Source organism: Salvelinus namaycush, chromosome 39 (assembly GCF_016432855.1).
Source record: "Salvelinus namaycush isolate Seneca chromosome 39, SaNama_1.0, whole genome shotgun sequence".
NCBI classification, from domain to species: domain Eukaryota; kingdom Metazoa; phylum Chordata; class Actinopteri; order Salmoniformes; family Salmonidae; genus Salvelinus; species Salvelinus namaycush.
In genome coordinates this window covers 10,288,257-10,304,869 of record NC_052345.1, presented here as the reverse complement: position 1 = coordinate 10,304,869, position 16,613 = coordinate 10,288,257, and the positions used below count along the sequence as shown (strand labels likewise).

Here is a 16,613-nt window from a genome sequence, read left to right as displayed (position 1 = left end):
CCCCTGTAGTATCCACCCTTTCCTTGATTTTGGGCCTGTTGTACAAGAGGCCACACTTTTGCCTTTGCTGCCTTGTCTGCTGCAGTCAAGTCCTCACCCAATCTAAATTTTCTCTCTTTCAGAAAGGAGCTTTCCTTTGCTTTTCTCCAAACTGCATCTCTCGCTGTGCGAAAAGCAAAATGGATGATGATCGAGCAGCTGACGATGGCCTCTTGTTTCTTCCCAATACGATGAGCGACATCCACAGCCAAATCCATATATCCATCGGCGAAGTCCGGTGCCACACGGTTACAGATGTCTCACACAAAGCGCTTCACATTCTCATCCTGGTCCTCGGGGTCACCGTAAAGCCGTAGCCCCCAACTTCTCCAGTATCGTTCTGCTTCCGATAAGCGCTCTTGCATGTCTGCGATGGTCTTCTCCTGTGCAGTGCATTTCTCAGAAGTAGCAGTGTTAGCAAGTTTAAGCTCTTCGATACTCTTGTATGCATGATTCAGAGAGGTCTCGAGGTCAACAATTTTTCATGTGTTTTCGCGTATCATTTTCTCCAGACCATCGGCTCTTTCGTTTATTTTTGCAGAGACAGCATCGATTATGTTGACCTGTAGTTCGCGCAAAGACAATTCTTTCTGTGTCTTTTTGGGTGCAGGACTATTGACTGGATTTTCAGAATCAACCAAATGTCCAGAATCCTCCATTTCTTCTCCCGAGGAGTCAGGTGGCGGTTTTTCTCCAATGTATGAGTGCTCAGCTAGCAACTGCCTTCTCCTCCCTTTGCTCTTCGCACATTTTCTTTTCTCCATTTCTCAAAGTTTCAGATCAAATTAGCGGTCAACTAAGCGTTGTTCTCTATTGTGTTTACTATAAGCCAAGTTCCATTACATTTAAGTAAGTTTGAGAGGGATAAAAGTTAAGGTTACTCGGAGCAAGCTGAAATCTCGTCTGCACTCGCCGCCATCTTCAGCACCCACTGTAGTTTTTCTAAGTGACTCCCATTTGGGCTGTAGTGTTTCCATTCGCGTTCTTTCTTATTTATCTCCGGTAATGAACATACTATTCTCCGTCTTACATTTTATTGTTTATTTACATATTAGGGTACCTGAGGTTTGATTATAAATGTTGTTTGACTTGTTTGGATAAGTTTATTGGTAAAGTTTGGGATTCATTTTGTATGCATTTTGAAGGAGGGAAACAGGTGGATTATTGAATGAAGAACGCCAGCTAAACTGAGTTTTTATGGATATAAAGAAGGACTTTATCGAACAAAAGGACCATTTGTGATGTAACTGGGACCTTTTGGAGTGCCAACAGAAGAAGATCTTCAAAGGTAAGGCATTTATTATATCGCTATTTCTGACTTTCGTCTCGCACCTACCTGGTTGAAAAATGTTTTTCATGTTTTTGTATGTGGGGTGCTGTCCTCAGATAATCGCATGGTGTGCTTTTGCCGTAAAGCCTTTTTGAAATCTGACAGCGGCTGGGTTAACAAGAAGTTAAGCTTTATTTTGATGTATAATACTTGAATTTTCATGAACGTTAAATATTTATATTTCTGTAATTTGAAATACGCGCTCTTAAATTTCACCGGATGTTGGCCAGGTGGGACGCTACCGTCCCACAAGAAGTTATTGTCCAAAGATTGCATGTTGGCGAGTAGTATTGACGGTAATGGCAGCTTTCCCACTCGCCTTTTTCGGGTCCTGACCAGGCATCCGGCTCTTTGTCCTCTGTACCTGCGTCACTTCCTCTTGTAAATAAAGTGGATGTCGGCCCTGCCAGGTGTTTGGAGAATGTCTTCTGCGTCTTGTTTGTTGAAGAAAAAATCTTCGTCTAATCCAAGGTGAGTGATTGCTGTCCTGATATCCAGAAGCTCTTTTTTGCCGTAAGATACGGTTGCAGAAACATCAAATAAGTTACAAAAAACGCGAAAAAAATACACATTAGCTCAATTGGTTGGGTGCCCGTAAAACTGTTGCCATATTATCAATATCCTTCACAGTCTCTTGCAATGCAGAAAGCAAACAACATGTTCCACACACTGCTAGTGATGCTCCAAAACAGTTTGTGATGAGAGTCTGAGTAAACAAAGGAAAAGATCAGGACAACAGAGAGGATGAGAGGAAGTGAAGGATGATGAGAAGAAAGAAAGAAGACTCACCAGTAGAACCTGTTCACATGCTCATGAACCAGCTGCCATTTTCTCCCAAAGTCCAAGGATGCGTACAACTGTGAAGAAGAACATAAAAAGAGAAAGAAAAGAGAGATAGAGAACATATCAGTCATGGCAGGATAATGCTAGGGAAGAGCGTACCCGTGAGCAATAAAGCGTGACACTCTAGATAGGCTGACATAGCTTTAAACTGACATCATCATTATAACTCAGACCATTCATGTTAAGACTATCCTGTTTCCAGACCTATCCTGTTTCCTTTTCCAATTGTAAATTAGCACGTGGTATAGATAAAGCACTTCAAGTCCAATATGTTCGGTGCAAAATAGGTTTAACATTATCGTTTGCTTTTCCTGGAACAGCAAAACCTTTGGTGGATTACTGGCGACCAAATGAAGTGGAATGCTTATATAGCAGATTATTTATCAAACAAATGGAAACCAACGCCTATAAATCAGAGGAAGAATACAAATCCAGAATGCTACTGTCAATTAAGAATATACTTGCCTAAAAATAAATATATTTCCCTGTTGACGAGCAGGTGTAGAAGTGCCCATGGCCTAATTTCATTGGTCTAATTACATTTCCCACTTCCTGGGTGCATAATGACAGGGAGCATTTTGTTCCATTACACTGATTGATGCTACTGATGTTGCATCCTGCTGGCTGTCTGTATTGTTATTTTAGTCCTACAGACAGAGTCTGTGGCCCCAGTCAGACTCCATGCTAATGTTCTACCTTTATCAGAGTGGAAATCTGACAGCCAACAATCATAAAACAACAGATACAACTTGCCATATTTGCTGTATGCAAACAAATTGTTATGCACACACACAATAGTAACTAAACTGTCATCATCAAAAACATCATGTTATTTATCGCTGGCTTGGTACCAGATCTGATCCTATAGCTAAACCATCAGTAAATAAATAGCAGTCATGTTCCACCTCATAGGATCCTACATGTGGCAGGCAGGCGGAGCCATGTTCCTCCCAATAGGAGTCTATGGTGGCAGGTAGGCTGAGCCGGGTAGCAGGTAGGCAGGTCGGGCTTGTCTCTCGTCAAGCTGCACTCATTCATCAGGCCAATTACATGTTTTATTCAAAAGCTCAGAGCTGTCACAAAGTGAGCTTCATAGTTTCCTACTCACGTCAATAACTCAAAACACCCGCCAGATCCAGAGCCACTGATGAGTCCTGCCCGGCGACAGCCAAGAGACTTAGAGAACGAGAGCTGCCAGGGAAACTTCTCTAAATGGTGGTTGAAGGATTGAGGATAACAGTTTTTGGTTATACTCATCTATTCATGTTGATGGAGGATTTCAATTTAAATCCATATGGCGGTGTGTACGTTATTGTGTTCTGAGGCTTGTTTAGCTGTGTACTTTTGCAAAACGTTGACACCAACTGAATCATTTTTAAAGTAGAACATGCGGTTTACCAGGAGACGGAAAAAGAGAGTCATGGTTGTTGTGCCGAAGCTAGGTAGGTAAACAATGTAAGCGTTTGAGAATATGTCAAGCGGACTAACGAAAACATCTGATTATGTACAAGAACAAAAACATCACGGCGCATGAGGGCAGGGAGGACGTCGCACAGCATGTGTCACGTCTTCATCTAAAGAATCATTAATTCTAATGTGGATTCAAGGAAAACGCAGAACATTATGTACAAACATTATCGCTGATGCATATGGTGCGTTGCGACCCCAAAGAGTGGGCATCACAGTCAAGGCTCCAAGATCTTACACAGGCCTCTTTTTCCAGACAACAACATCTTTTAAATTGTCTGCAGCCAGCCAGTCAGAACGTTTACAGCTATCAAATCAAATCAAAAACAAATCTGTCACACACGCCGAATACAACAAGTGCAGAGCTTACGTGAAATGCTTAACCCTTAACCAACAGTGCAGTTCAAGAAGAGTTAAGAACATATTTACCAAATAAACTAAATTAAAAATGATAAAAAGTAACACAATAAAATAACAAAAACGAGGCTATATACAGGGGGTACCGGTACCGAGTCAATGTAGTTAGTCGAGGTTATTTGTACACGTAGGTAGGGGTGAAGTGACTATGCATAGATAATAAACAGCGAGTAGCAGCAATGTCAAAACAAATGGGGGGGGGGGGTGTCAATGTAAATAGTCCGGTGGTCATTTGATTAATTGTTCAGCAGTCTTATGGATTGGGGGTAGAAGCTGTTCAGGAGCCTTTTGGTCCTAGACTTGGCGCTCCGGTACCACTTGCTGTGCGATAGCAGAGAAAACAATCTGTGACTTGGGTGACGGGAGTCTCTGAAATTTTTGGGGGCTTTCTCTGACATACCAGCCAGTGATTCAACCGGTCAGGATGCTCTCGATTGTGCAGCTGTAGAACTTTTTAAGGATCTGGGGACCCATGTCAAGTCTCTTGAGGGGTAAAAGGTGTTGTCGTGCCCTCTTCACGACTGTCTTGGTGTGTTTGGACCATGATAGTATGTTGGTGATGTGAACACCTAGGAACTTGAAACTCTCGACCCGCTCCACTACAGCCCCGTCGATGTTAAATGGGGGACTGTTCGTCCTGCCTTTTCCTGTAGTCCACGATCAGCTCCTTTGTATTGCTCACATTGAGGGAGAGGTAGTTGTCCGGGCACCACAGTCAGGTCGCTGACCTCCTCCCTATAGGCTGTCTCATCGTTGTCAGTGATCAAGCCTACCCCCTTTGTGTCGTCAGCGAACTTAATGATGTTGTTGGAGTCGTGTTTGGCCATGCAGTCGTAGGTGAACAGAGTATAGGAGGGGACTAAGTCCACACCCCTGAGGGGCCCCAGTGTTGAGGATCAGCATGGCAGACGTGTTGTTGCCTACCCTTACCACCTGTGGATGGCCCATCAAGAAGTCCAGAATCCAGTTGCAGAGGGAGGTGTTTAGACCCTGGGTCCTTAGCTTAGTGATGAGCTTTGTGGGTACTATGGTGTTGAATGCTGAGCTGTAGTCAACGAACAGCATTCTCATATAGATGTTATTTTTCTCCAGATGAGAAAATGCAGTGTGGAGTGCGATTGAGATTGCATCATCTGTGGATCTGTTGGGGCAATATTCGAATTGGAGTGGGTTTAGGTTATCCGGGAGTATGCTGTTGATGTGATCCATGACCAGCTTTTCAAAGCACTTCATGGCTACCGACATGAGTGCTACGGGGTGGTAATAATTAAGGCAGGTTACCTTTGCTTCCTTGGCCACAAGGACTATGGTAGTCTGCTTGAAACATGACTTGGTCAGGTAGAGGTTGAAAATGTCAGTGAAGACACTTGCCAGTTGGTCCGTGCATGCTTTGAGTACATGTCCTGGTAATCCGTCTGGCCCTGTGACTTTGTGAATGTTGACCTGTTTAAAGGTCTTGCTCACATCGGCTACCGAGAGAACAGCTGGTGCTCTCATGCACACTTCAGTGTTGCTTGCCTCGAAGCGAGCATAAAATGCATTTAGCTCATCTGTTAGGCTCGTGTCACTCGCATCTGGGTTTCCCTTTGTAGTCTGTAATAGTTTTCAAACCCTGCCACATCCAACGAGCATCAGAGCCGGTGTAGTACGATTCAATCTTAATCCTGTATTGACGCTTTGCTTGTTTGATGGTTCATCTGAGGGCATAGCGGGATTTCTTATAACCATCCAGATTAGTGTATTGTGCCTTGAAAGTGGCATCTCTATCCTTTAGCTCGATGTGGATGTTGCCTGAAATCCTGGGCTTCTGATTGGGAAATGTACGTACAGTCACTGTGGGTGGTACGTCGTCAATGCACTTATTGATGAAGCCGATGACTGAGGTGGTATACTCCTCAATGCCGTTGGATGAATCCAGGAACATATTCCAGTCTGTGCTAGCAAAACAGTCTTGTAGCGTAGCATCCGCATCATCTGACCACTTCCGTATAGAGAGAGTCACTGGTACTTGTTGCTTTAGTGTTTGCTTGTTAGCAGGAATCAGATTTGCCAAATGGAGGGTGGGGGAGAGCTTTGTATACATCTCTGTGTGTGGAGTAAAGGTGGTCTAGAGTTATTTTCCCTCTGGTTGCACAGAAGTTTGGTAAAACGCATATACGTTTGTCTACATTAAAGTCCCCGGCCACTAGGAGCACTGCTTCTGGGTGAACATTTTCTTATTTGCTTATGGCCTTATAGAGTTGGTTGAGTGTGGTCTTAGTGCCAGCATCGGTCTGTGGTGGTAAGTAGACGGCTACGAATAATATAGATGAGAACTCTCTTGGTAGATATTGTGATATTGATATTGTGTCTACAGCTTATCATGAGGTACTCTACCTCAGGCAGGCAATACCTTGAGAGTTCTTTAATATAAGACATCGCACACCAGCTGTTATTGTCAGCTATCTGAGCAGCTAACCAATCGCTGCAGCTGTACATAGCCCATCTGTAAATAGCCGACCCAATCTACCTACCTCATCCCCATAGTTTTTATTTACTTTTCTGCTCTTTTGCACACCAGTATTTCTACTTGCACATCATCATCTGCTCATATATCACTCCAGTGTTAATTTGCTAAACTGTAATTACTTCGCTACTATGGCCTATCTATTGCCTTACCTCCTCACGCCATTTGCACACACTGTATATAGACTTTCTTTTTTTCTATTGTGTTATTGACTGTACGCTTGTTTATTCCATGTGTAACTCTGTGTTGTTGTTTGTGTCACACTACTTTGCTTTATCTTGGCCAGGTCACAGTTGTAAATGACAACTTGTCCTCAACTAGCTTACCTGGTTAAATAAAGGTGAATATTTGTTTTTAAAGAAATTGACAAATAGACACACACCCCAACCCCTCGTCTTACATCACGCCAGCTCTATATTATCCATGTCGTCGTTCAGCCACGACTCGGTGAAACATAAGATGTTACAGTTTTTAATGTCCCGTTGGTAGGATAATCTTGATCGTACGTCATCGATTTTATTTACCAATGATTGCACGTTGGCCAATAGAACGGATGGCAGTGAAGTTTACTCGCTCGCCTATGAATTCTCAGGAGGCAGCCCAACCTCCACCCCCATTTTTTCTGTCTTTTCTTCACGCAAATGACGGGGATTTGGGCCTGTTCCCGGGAAAGCAGTATAACCTTCTCGTCGGACTCGTTAAAGGACAAAGCTTTGTCAAGCTCGAGGTGAGTAATCGCTGTTCTGATGTCCAGAAGTTATTTTCGGTCATAAGAGACGGCAGCAGCAACATTATGTACAAAATAAGTTTAAAAAATAAGTTACAAACTATGCAAAAAAACGTTTTAAAAGACAGTTGGTTAGGAGCATGTAAAATGTCAGCCATCCTCTCCGGCGTCATCTTAAATGTTATGCCTTGGTCTTTAAGGGAAGGAATAAATGGGATTTATTTTAACATTGTCCATATGACTGATATCATTTAGATGGGAATATTCAATTTCATATCTGGAGGTGCTTTTTTATGAGTGATTGTGAGCATATTACTGTGACTGATACATCAAAATCTGTCAGACATGTCTACACAAGGCAAAGTTCATCACCTCTTAGCACACAGCGTATGGCAGTGTCTTGGCCAGTCTGACATTGTCTTGGCCAGTCTGACTGTGTCTTGGCAAGTCTGAAAGTGTCTTGGCCAGTCTGACAGTGTCTTGGCCAGTCTGACAGTGTCTTGGCCAGTCTGACAGTGTCTTGGCCAGAGTGAACCTGTATAGAAGCCATACTATACAGTTTGTGGTCAATCTAGACAGCCATCCCTTCAACATGGTCACTTTAGTAGCTGTACATAGATACAGTACATGATATTACCAACACATGCTTGTGAACACTGTACTATCACTACCTATTCATTATGGTAGTGGCTATGAGGTGATGACTAGGATGACTGTCATTCTGTCCATCATGTCTGGATCCTGATTGACATAGAGGAAACAGGGTGGCATCATTTGACAACAGTCTGGGTCTTGTGGATTTTTAGCTTACTGTGAGCTCTGTATGAGCCCTGGGCTAAAGTGGCAGTCATTTGCAAGGCAGATGGCAGAATGTGTTTCAAATTAGTAACAGGAGGCTTCATTTACAGTGTGCTACAGGGCAACAATCAACTCATATTTATTAACTGTATACAGTATCAGCTCAAGTATAGAAGGAACTAAAATGGGATTGCAAGCTAATAGTATCAGAGATTGTCAAGTTTGTTGGTGCCATACTTCAGGCTACATATGTGAGTTGAAGCCTAAACAATACTTTACAATAGGTGACTAGGCATATGTTGCGTGTCACTACTTCACAGGAGCACTATTTGAATGTAAACTTTTTTTGAAATCAGAATGCTTTTTTGGGCAGAAATGCCTCTTGAACTTGAATGTGCAAACTTGTATGCCATCTGTAAATATGAATAAAATGGATAAATTACGAGCCTAGTTGGTTTATCCATGGAAAAAGTTAGCAACCTTCCCTCTAGCCATGATTGGCTGAGATAATGAGTGGGCAGGACATGCCGAGAGATGAGTTTGAATTGGTCTGCCATGTAGCAGGCTTCTGTCTATAATATGAACTGGTCAGTATGTGTAGGTAACCCTTTCTAACGTGGCTTTTTTGAAAGATATCACATAGTAGAACTGCATAAGTGTTGCTCTCCACTTTCTAGAGGACCGAGTTTTGAAATCAGTGGAATTAGACTTTGATAGCTAAGGAGATGGGGAAAATTCTGGAGTTTGACTGCAAATATGCAGACAGAGTCGAAAAGAGAACACTGAAGGCTCCGGATTACATCCTCAAACTAAGGGCAACCATGGCAACCGTGACAGAGAGGGAGAAGTGTCAATCCATGTATACGGGTAAGAGAGTCTAGCTAGCTACATTTTCAGATATTACACATTTTTAATTTAGTCAGAAAGTCATTTTCATTTGAAGTTAAATTCTACTGCTAACGTTAGCTAGCTGGCTAGTTAGGTAACATTACGTATGTGATCTGCGTTGTAATATTATTTGTATCTCAGAGCCATTTGCATTGCTAGTTATAGCCGAATGTTAGCTAGCTAACATTGAACCTGGTTGGTTAGTTACCTGCAGATTCATGCAGGGTAGTAACATTATGAGTTGGGATTGTGGTTAATTGTTTAGCTAGCTAGCTACATGTTTAAACAAAAGACTCCACTATGCAAGTAACTATTTCAATAGAATGTTTATGATGTCACTTCGACAACTGTCGATAGATGTAGCTGGTAAATTCGCTCTGGCTATCTACTCCGATTTCAGAGCACTCTCGTCGTGTGCCAGAGCGCAGAATAACTGACAAATTTACGAACGCTCAACACCCGTTGAATATGGCCGGTGTCAGTAAACGTTGGCAAAAAAAGGCTAGTTTAAAGTGTTGCCAGCAGCACAGTTGCAGACACCACCGCTCTGGGTAACACAAAAAGAGCCTAACCAGCTTTACTAGGGCGAGTAAAATGGTCTGCTCCGGAGCACAAACTACTGCATCACTTGTCACCCCTCCCTTGTACGTTCTATAGAAATAAGACTGTGTTGAGTCCCAAATGGCACCCTATTCCCTATATAGTGGCCTACTTTTGACCAGAGCCCCATAGGGAATAGGGTGCAATTTGGGATGTAAACTATGTCCATATACTGTACAGTAGAGCTGATACTCTGTAATGAACTCCAGAGTTTGATGTAGTTAATTTGACAGTTATGTTTGAAATTGATGAACAATACTGGAAATGGAATTAGACCTGATGATACTGTATGGATGTCTATCACGTTTGTTAGGTGCCATGCTGTAACTGCAGTAAGAATATTTTGGTAGGCTGATGTGTCAAAATCTGTTGCATAATGTTTAAATCTCAGTCTTATAGACTTATAGACCTGTAATACATATTACAGCACAGCATTAATTAATCAAGAAAGTAATAATCTTCAGAGTTTGAAGACACATAAAAATGAAATACACTGCAATGGCAACAGCATGTATTCTCATACAGCATACCGTATCGCTAAACATGTAAGTGGAACATCTCATGTTGCTAGTAGTATACACCTGACAAATAAAACAATTATCTCAGGAGATGAACTTCATACACTAATGGAGCCCACTTTCCTATAAACCAATACCAATTCCCTCTCGCATTGCGGTGACATATTGTAACGGGTGTCTAGTTCTTCCTCCTCCTCGGACGAGGAGAGGAGAGAAGGATCGGAGGACCAAAATGCAGCGGGTTGTGAATACATAATGATTTAATTACAGACGAAGACGAAACATGAAGAACACTTGAAATGATTACAAAATAACAAAACGAAAACGTAGACAGACCTGAACTATGAGAACTTACATGTAACACGAAGAACGCACGAACAGGTACAGACTACAACAAACGAACGAACAAACCGAAACAGTCCCGTGTGGTGCATAGACACAGACACGGAAGACAATCACCCACAAACAAACAGTGTGAACAGCCAACCTATATATGATTCTCAATCAGAGGAAAAGTCAAACACCTGTCTCTGATTGAGAACCATATAAGGCTAATTACCAACCACCTAAACATAGAAACACAAAACATAGAATGCCCACCCCAACTCACGCCCTGACCAACTAAACACATACAAAAATAACATAAAACAGGTCAGGAACGTGACAGAACCCCCCCCTCAAGGTGCGAACTCCGGACGCACCACCAAAAGTCTAGGGGAGGGTCTGGGTGGGCATCTGTCCATGGTGGTGGCTCAGGCTCTGGGCGTGGTTCCCATCCCACCATAATAAATCCCCGCTTCTTTATCCACCTCACAATGACCACCCTCCAAATAACCCCACCTAAATTAAGGGGCATCACCAGGATAAGGAGCAGCACCGGAATGAGGGGCAACACCGGAATGAGGGGCAACACCAGAATGAGGGGCAACACCAGAATGAGGGGCAACAGACTGAGGGGCAACACCAGAATGACTGGCGGATCCTGGCTGGCTGGCTCTGGCGGATCCTGGCTGGCTGGCTCTGGCGGATCCTGGCTGGCTGGCTCTGGCGGATCCTGGCTGGCTGGCTCTGGCGGATCCTGGCTGGCTGGCTCTGGCGGATCCTGGCTGGATGACGGCTCTGGCTGGTCATGGCTGGATGACGGCTCTGGCTGGTCATGGCTGGATGACGGCTCTGGTTGGTCATGGCTGGATGACGGCTCTGGCTGGTCATGGCTGGATGACGGCTCTGGCTGGTCATGGCTGGATGACGGCTCTGGCTGGTCATGGCTGGATGACGGCTCTGGCTGGTCATGGCTGGATGACGGCTCTGGCTGGTCATGGCTGGCGGAAGGCTCTGGCTGGTCATGGCTGGCGGAAGGCTCTGGCTGATCCTGTCTGGCGGAAGGCTCTGGCTGATCCTGTCTGGCGGAAGGCTCTGGCTGATCCTGTCTGGCGGAAAGCTCTTGCTGATCCTGTCTGGCGGAAGGCTTTGGCTGCTCCTGTCTGGCGGAAGGCTCTAGCGGCTCCTGTCTGGCGGAAGGCTCTAGCGGCTCCTGTCTGGCGGACGGCTCTGAAGGCTCATGGCAGACGGGCGGCTTTGCAGGCTCAGTACAGACGGGCGGCTTTGAAGGCTCAGTACAGACGGGCAGTTCATGCGGCACTTGGCCGACGGACAGTTCAGACGGCGTTGGGCAGACGGACAGTTCAGACGGCGTTGGGCAGACGGACAGTTCAGACGGCGTTGGGCAGACGGGCAGTTCAGGCGCCGTTAGGCAGACGGGCAGTTCAGGCGCCGTTAGGCAGACGGGCAGTTCAGGCGCCGTTAGGCAGACGGGCAGTTCAGGCGCCGTTGGGCAGACGGGCAGTTCAGGCGCCGTTGGGCAGACGGCAGACTCTGGCCGGCTGAGACGCACTGTAGGCCTGGGGCGTGGTGCCGGAACTGGAGGTACCGGGCTAAAGCTACGCACCTTCAGGCTAGTGCGGGGAACAACAACAGGGCACACTGGACTCTCAAAACGTACTATAGGCCTGGTGCGTGGTACCGGGCTGAGGGCACGCACATCAGAACGAGTGCGGGGAGAAAGATCAGTGCGTACAGGGCTCGGATACGCACATGAGGCTTGGTGCGTGGTGCCGGAACTGGAGGCACTGGGCTGGATACACACACCACAGGGAGAGTGCGTGGAGGAGGAACTGGTGGTACTGGCCTGGAGCGGGGAGGTGGCGCCGGAAATACCGGACCGTGCAGGCGTACTGGCTCCCTTGAGCACTGAGCCTGCCCAACCTTACCTGGTTGTATGCTCCCCGTCGCCCGACCAGTGCGGGGAGGTGGAATAACCCGCACCGGGCTATGTAGGCGAACCGGGGACACCATGCGCAAGGCTGGTGCCATGTAAGCCGGCCCGAGGAGACGTACTGGTGGCCAGATATGTAGGGCCTGCTTCATGACATCCGGCTCAATACTCAATCTGGCCCGGCCGATACGAGGAGCTGGTATGTACCGCACCGGGCTGTGCACACGTACAGGAGAAACCATGCGCTCTATTGCGTAACATGGTGTCTGCCCGTACTCTCGCTCTCCACGGTAAGTACAGGGAGTGGGCGCAGGTCTCCTACCTGACTTCGCCACTCTCCCTTCTAGCCCCCCCCCCAAGAAATTTTTGGGGTTTACTCACAGGCTTTTCGGGCTTCCAGCCACGTCTCCTTGCTGCCTCCTCAAACCACCGCTCCTGGGCTTTAGCTGCCTCCCTCTCTTCCTGAGAGCGGCGATTCTCTCCTGCCTTAGCCCAGGGTCCTTCTCCATTCAATATCTGCTCCCAAGTCCACGAGTCCTGGTTTCGCTGTTGAGCTCTCCCCCGCCGCTTGGTCCTAGGTTGGTGGGTGATTCTGTAACGGGTGTCTAGTTCTTCCTCCTCCTCGGACGAGGAGAGGAGAGAAGGATCGGAGGACCAAAATGCAGCGGGTTGTGAATACATAATGATTTAATTACAGACGAAGACGAAACATGAAGAACACTTGAAATGATTACAAAATAACAAAACGAAAACGTAGACAGACCTGAACTATGAGAACTTACATGTAACACGAAGAACGCACGAACAGGTACAGACTACAACAAACGAACGAACGAACAAACAAACCGAAACAGTCCCGTGTGGTGCATAGACACAGACACGGAAGACAATCACCCACAAACAAACAGTGTGAACAGCCAACCTATATATGATTCTCAATCAGAGGAAAAGTCAAACACCTGTCTCTGATTGAGAACCATATAAGGCTAATTACCAACCACCTAAACATAGAAACACAAAACATAGAATGCCCACCCCAACTCACGCCCTGACCAACTAAACACATACAAAAATAACATAAAACAGGTCAGGAACGTGACACATATTACCCACCACCGTCCCTCAATGGATCTTAATGGGGCACACATCTGCACTACCGCAGTTAAATAACAAATGATAGCAGCCGTTCAAACGGCGCTGCAACTGCTTTGGTTCACAATGTCACCAAATGTGTAATCTCTGGTGGGGAGGAATGATGGCTGTTGAGCTCAGTCATCTATTCCGCTCGGTTGAATACGCTCTGCAAACTCGTCAACAACAACCTCTTCCTAGACCCCGACACCTTTTATAGGTGTAGTTTAGTGGTGTGTAAAGAGATTTTAAAAGGTTCATGTTATGGTGGAAAAATGTGTGTGGATGTGCAAGTAAGTATATTGCTTCTACATGTCTAGACTGTGAAAAAACATGTGGTGATTCACAATGCAAATTAATAATACCCAACTAAGTACTTAGGCTTGGTATGTCTGCATTGTTATCCAATTAGGCATAATTGTGCTGTGAAGTGCTACGAGGTAAACGCAGAAAAAATGACACTATTAGTCCACTGCTAAAGGCAATATGGGCGCTTATTAATCCACTGCTAAAGGCAATATGGGCGCTTATTAGTCCACTGCTAAAGGCAATATGGGCACTTATTAGTCCACTGCTAAAGGCAATATGGGCACTTATTAGTCCATTGCTAAAGGCAATATGGGCACTTATTAGTCTACTGCTAAAGGCAATATGGGCACTTATTAGTCCACTGCTAAAGGCAATATGGGCACTTATTAGTCCACTGCTAAAGGCAATATGGGCACTTATTAGTCCACTGCTAAAGGCAATATGGGCACTTATTAGTCCACTGCTAAAGGCAATATGGGCACTTATTAGTCAATTTTTTAAGATAATATGGAGGTCTGTATTGTCATTGTCATGACAGTGTGTTTCAAATTAAAGTCCATTAAAGGTGTCCTGAGAGGACCTGCTGGTTCCAGTGAACTGCAAGGGGAGCAGCTTCAGCTGACATGTGGGCTGAGCACTTAAGATACCTGCCATCTGGACGGGCATTGAGCTGAGAAATGCACCACAGCAGAGGAGGAGAAGGAGCAGCCATTTTGGCTCTGGCTCAGGAACATTTTGAAGGGTCGCATCCAGATCTAAGGTGGGTGCGGTAGGGAAGGCACTGCGGTGGTGGTGGAGGCCATTTTGGATTTAAATTAATGGATAGTATGTTTATATTGTGGAGGAACCATTTTGGGGTCTGACTCCACAGCACCTTGCTGGTTGTGTCATGACAAATTGGGCCTATGCACTGCAGTGGTGGAGACTGGGGAGGCCATTTTGACTCAAGATCAACATCACCTTCCAGGATCAGTTTATGCGGAGGAGTGAAACTGCTGACGTAAGGAAGCCATTTTGTCATACAGTGTGTTCCATTGCAGAGTTTGCACCACATAATATAATACAACCACAGTTGGATACTAAACTTTTACTACCTGGATACAGGTCTGGGAACACACATAAGGGGCAGATGTTGCTTCTGCTAACACAACACAAGCTCTTAAATCAGAAATATGGTTTACTGCTCTCTCTCTCTCTGTACTATAGTGCATCTATTTAAGTTTTGTCGATGTCAGAAACGGGAGGTTTTAGAACGAAAAATCAGTAATGAGCAGCAGAAAGGTGTCAGCCACGGATTACAATGACAAGAGATCCTGTAAGCGAAAGCACTCTGTGATTTATAAATTCACTGACTCCTATTAGACAAGGATTGATTTAAACCAGCTTATCTGAAGGAGACTCCTCCAACGACAAGAGCTGAAACCCATCCATAGAAAGGCAATATCCCAAATATTACTATTATTACCACAGAATTGCATTTTTATGCACTTTTAAACAGTCAATTTAATTCAAATGAAGACAGAAAAAAAAATATATATATTTATTTTCTCACTCTGCATACTTTATTGAGACAGATGTCCCCCGTTGCATTTGCGCTAACGTTTAGCGGCGATACGATTCTGTGTAGAAAATAATTAACGGCGTACATTAGCATCATTAGGGCGGATTAAGTCAAGCAATGTTTGCTTATAGAAGGACTGGAGGGACTGTGTAGCACGCTCAACGAGGCTGATTCCTACCATTTCCTGATTAGATTTTTGGTAGCTGCCCCCCTGGGAGAAGGGAATGGAGAAAAATTATCCATTCAGCTAAGCGCCAACAGCCAACATTCGTCACGTTTATTTGTGGCCTGTGTGTTTTGAAAAGCAAAAACAATGGCAAGCAACAAATGTTGGAGAAACCTAATCACCAAGGTTAATGAGGTAGAAAGTGTCAAGAGAACAACCGTATCTGTTGTTTTGATGATATAACACCTTAGTGATTAGCAACATTTTACCTCTCCCTGAGTCTTCTCCATTTACACAACTTAGTTCTGCCACAAAAGTTATGTGGCCATTTTTCTCGACAGTCAGAGTGTTATTTTCTCATTTCCCAGCCTGCCTCTCTCTCCAGACTGATAATACCTCCTAAGACCCTGACAGACTGATGATGGGTTTGTCCAGATGTGGGTCGCACCTCTTCAGTATGATCCCTGTGTATCCCAGAGAAGCCAAACTATCCTCCAGATAGTGTCACATGCCCTTGAAGTGTGCGTTTTGCTCTTTTGCCGAACTCAACACCTCTGGATAACAGAGAGAGGATTATAGGAGGAGAGGTACAAGGTACATTTTGGGCTATTCCCTCTTTCATTATTCAGCCCCCATGACTTTCATTTGCTCCCCATCCAAAATGTTCCCTGCTGTTTCTTAAAATCACTATTCTTATACTTCCAGGTCACCTTGCTCGGTAAGTGTACTGTACAGTTGAACAACATGTCGTATCCTGTTGGGTTTCAGAGGATATTTCCTTCCAACAATTACCTGCATCACACAAACTAGTATACTACAAAGTAGGCTGGACTATGACACATTGGCAACATTATCTACAATGTTTGTTTCATACTCAATACAATACTAAACATAAGAGTACATGGAATATGCCATATTGAAAGGGTGATGTTGCTATATAGCATTTTGTATGGTAGATTACTACTAAACAATAGGTTTGTAGTTAAAGCTGGAATCCTTAATTGTTTAACTGCCACGTCCATTTGCAATGCTACAACA

General features: G+C 44.8%; 1 protein-coding gene across 1 annotated transcript in view; it reads right to left on the bottom strand.

Moving 5' to 3' along the window:
• LOC120032675 (VPS10 domain-containing receptor SorCS3-like) overlaps positions 1–16,613 on the bottom strand; it is a 228,475-nt gene that overhangs the window by 69,321 nt on the left and 142,541 nt on the right. The window contains exon 5 of the mRNA XM_038978873.1: positions 2,159–2,226. Coding sequence (XP_038834801.1) covers positions 2,159–2,226 — 68 coding nt within the window. The remainder of the gene's footprint in view (positions 1–2,158; positions 2,227–16,613) is intronic.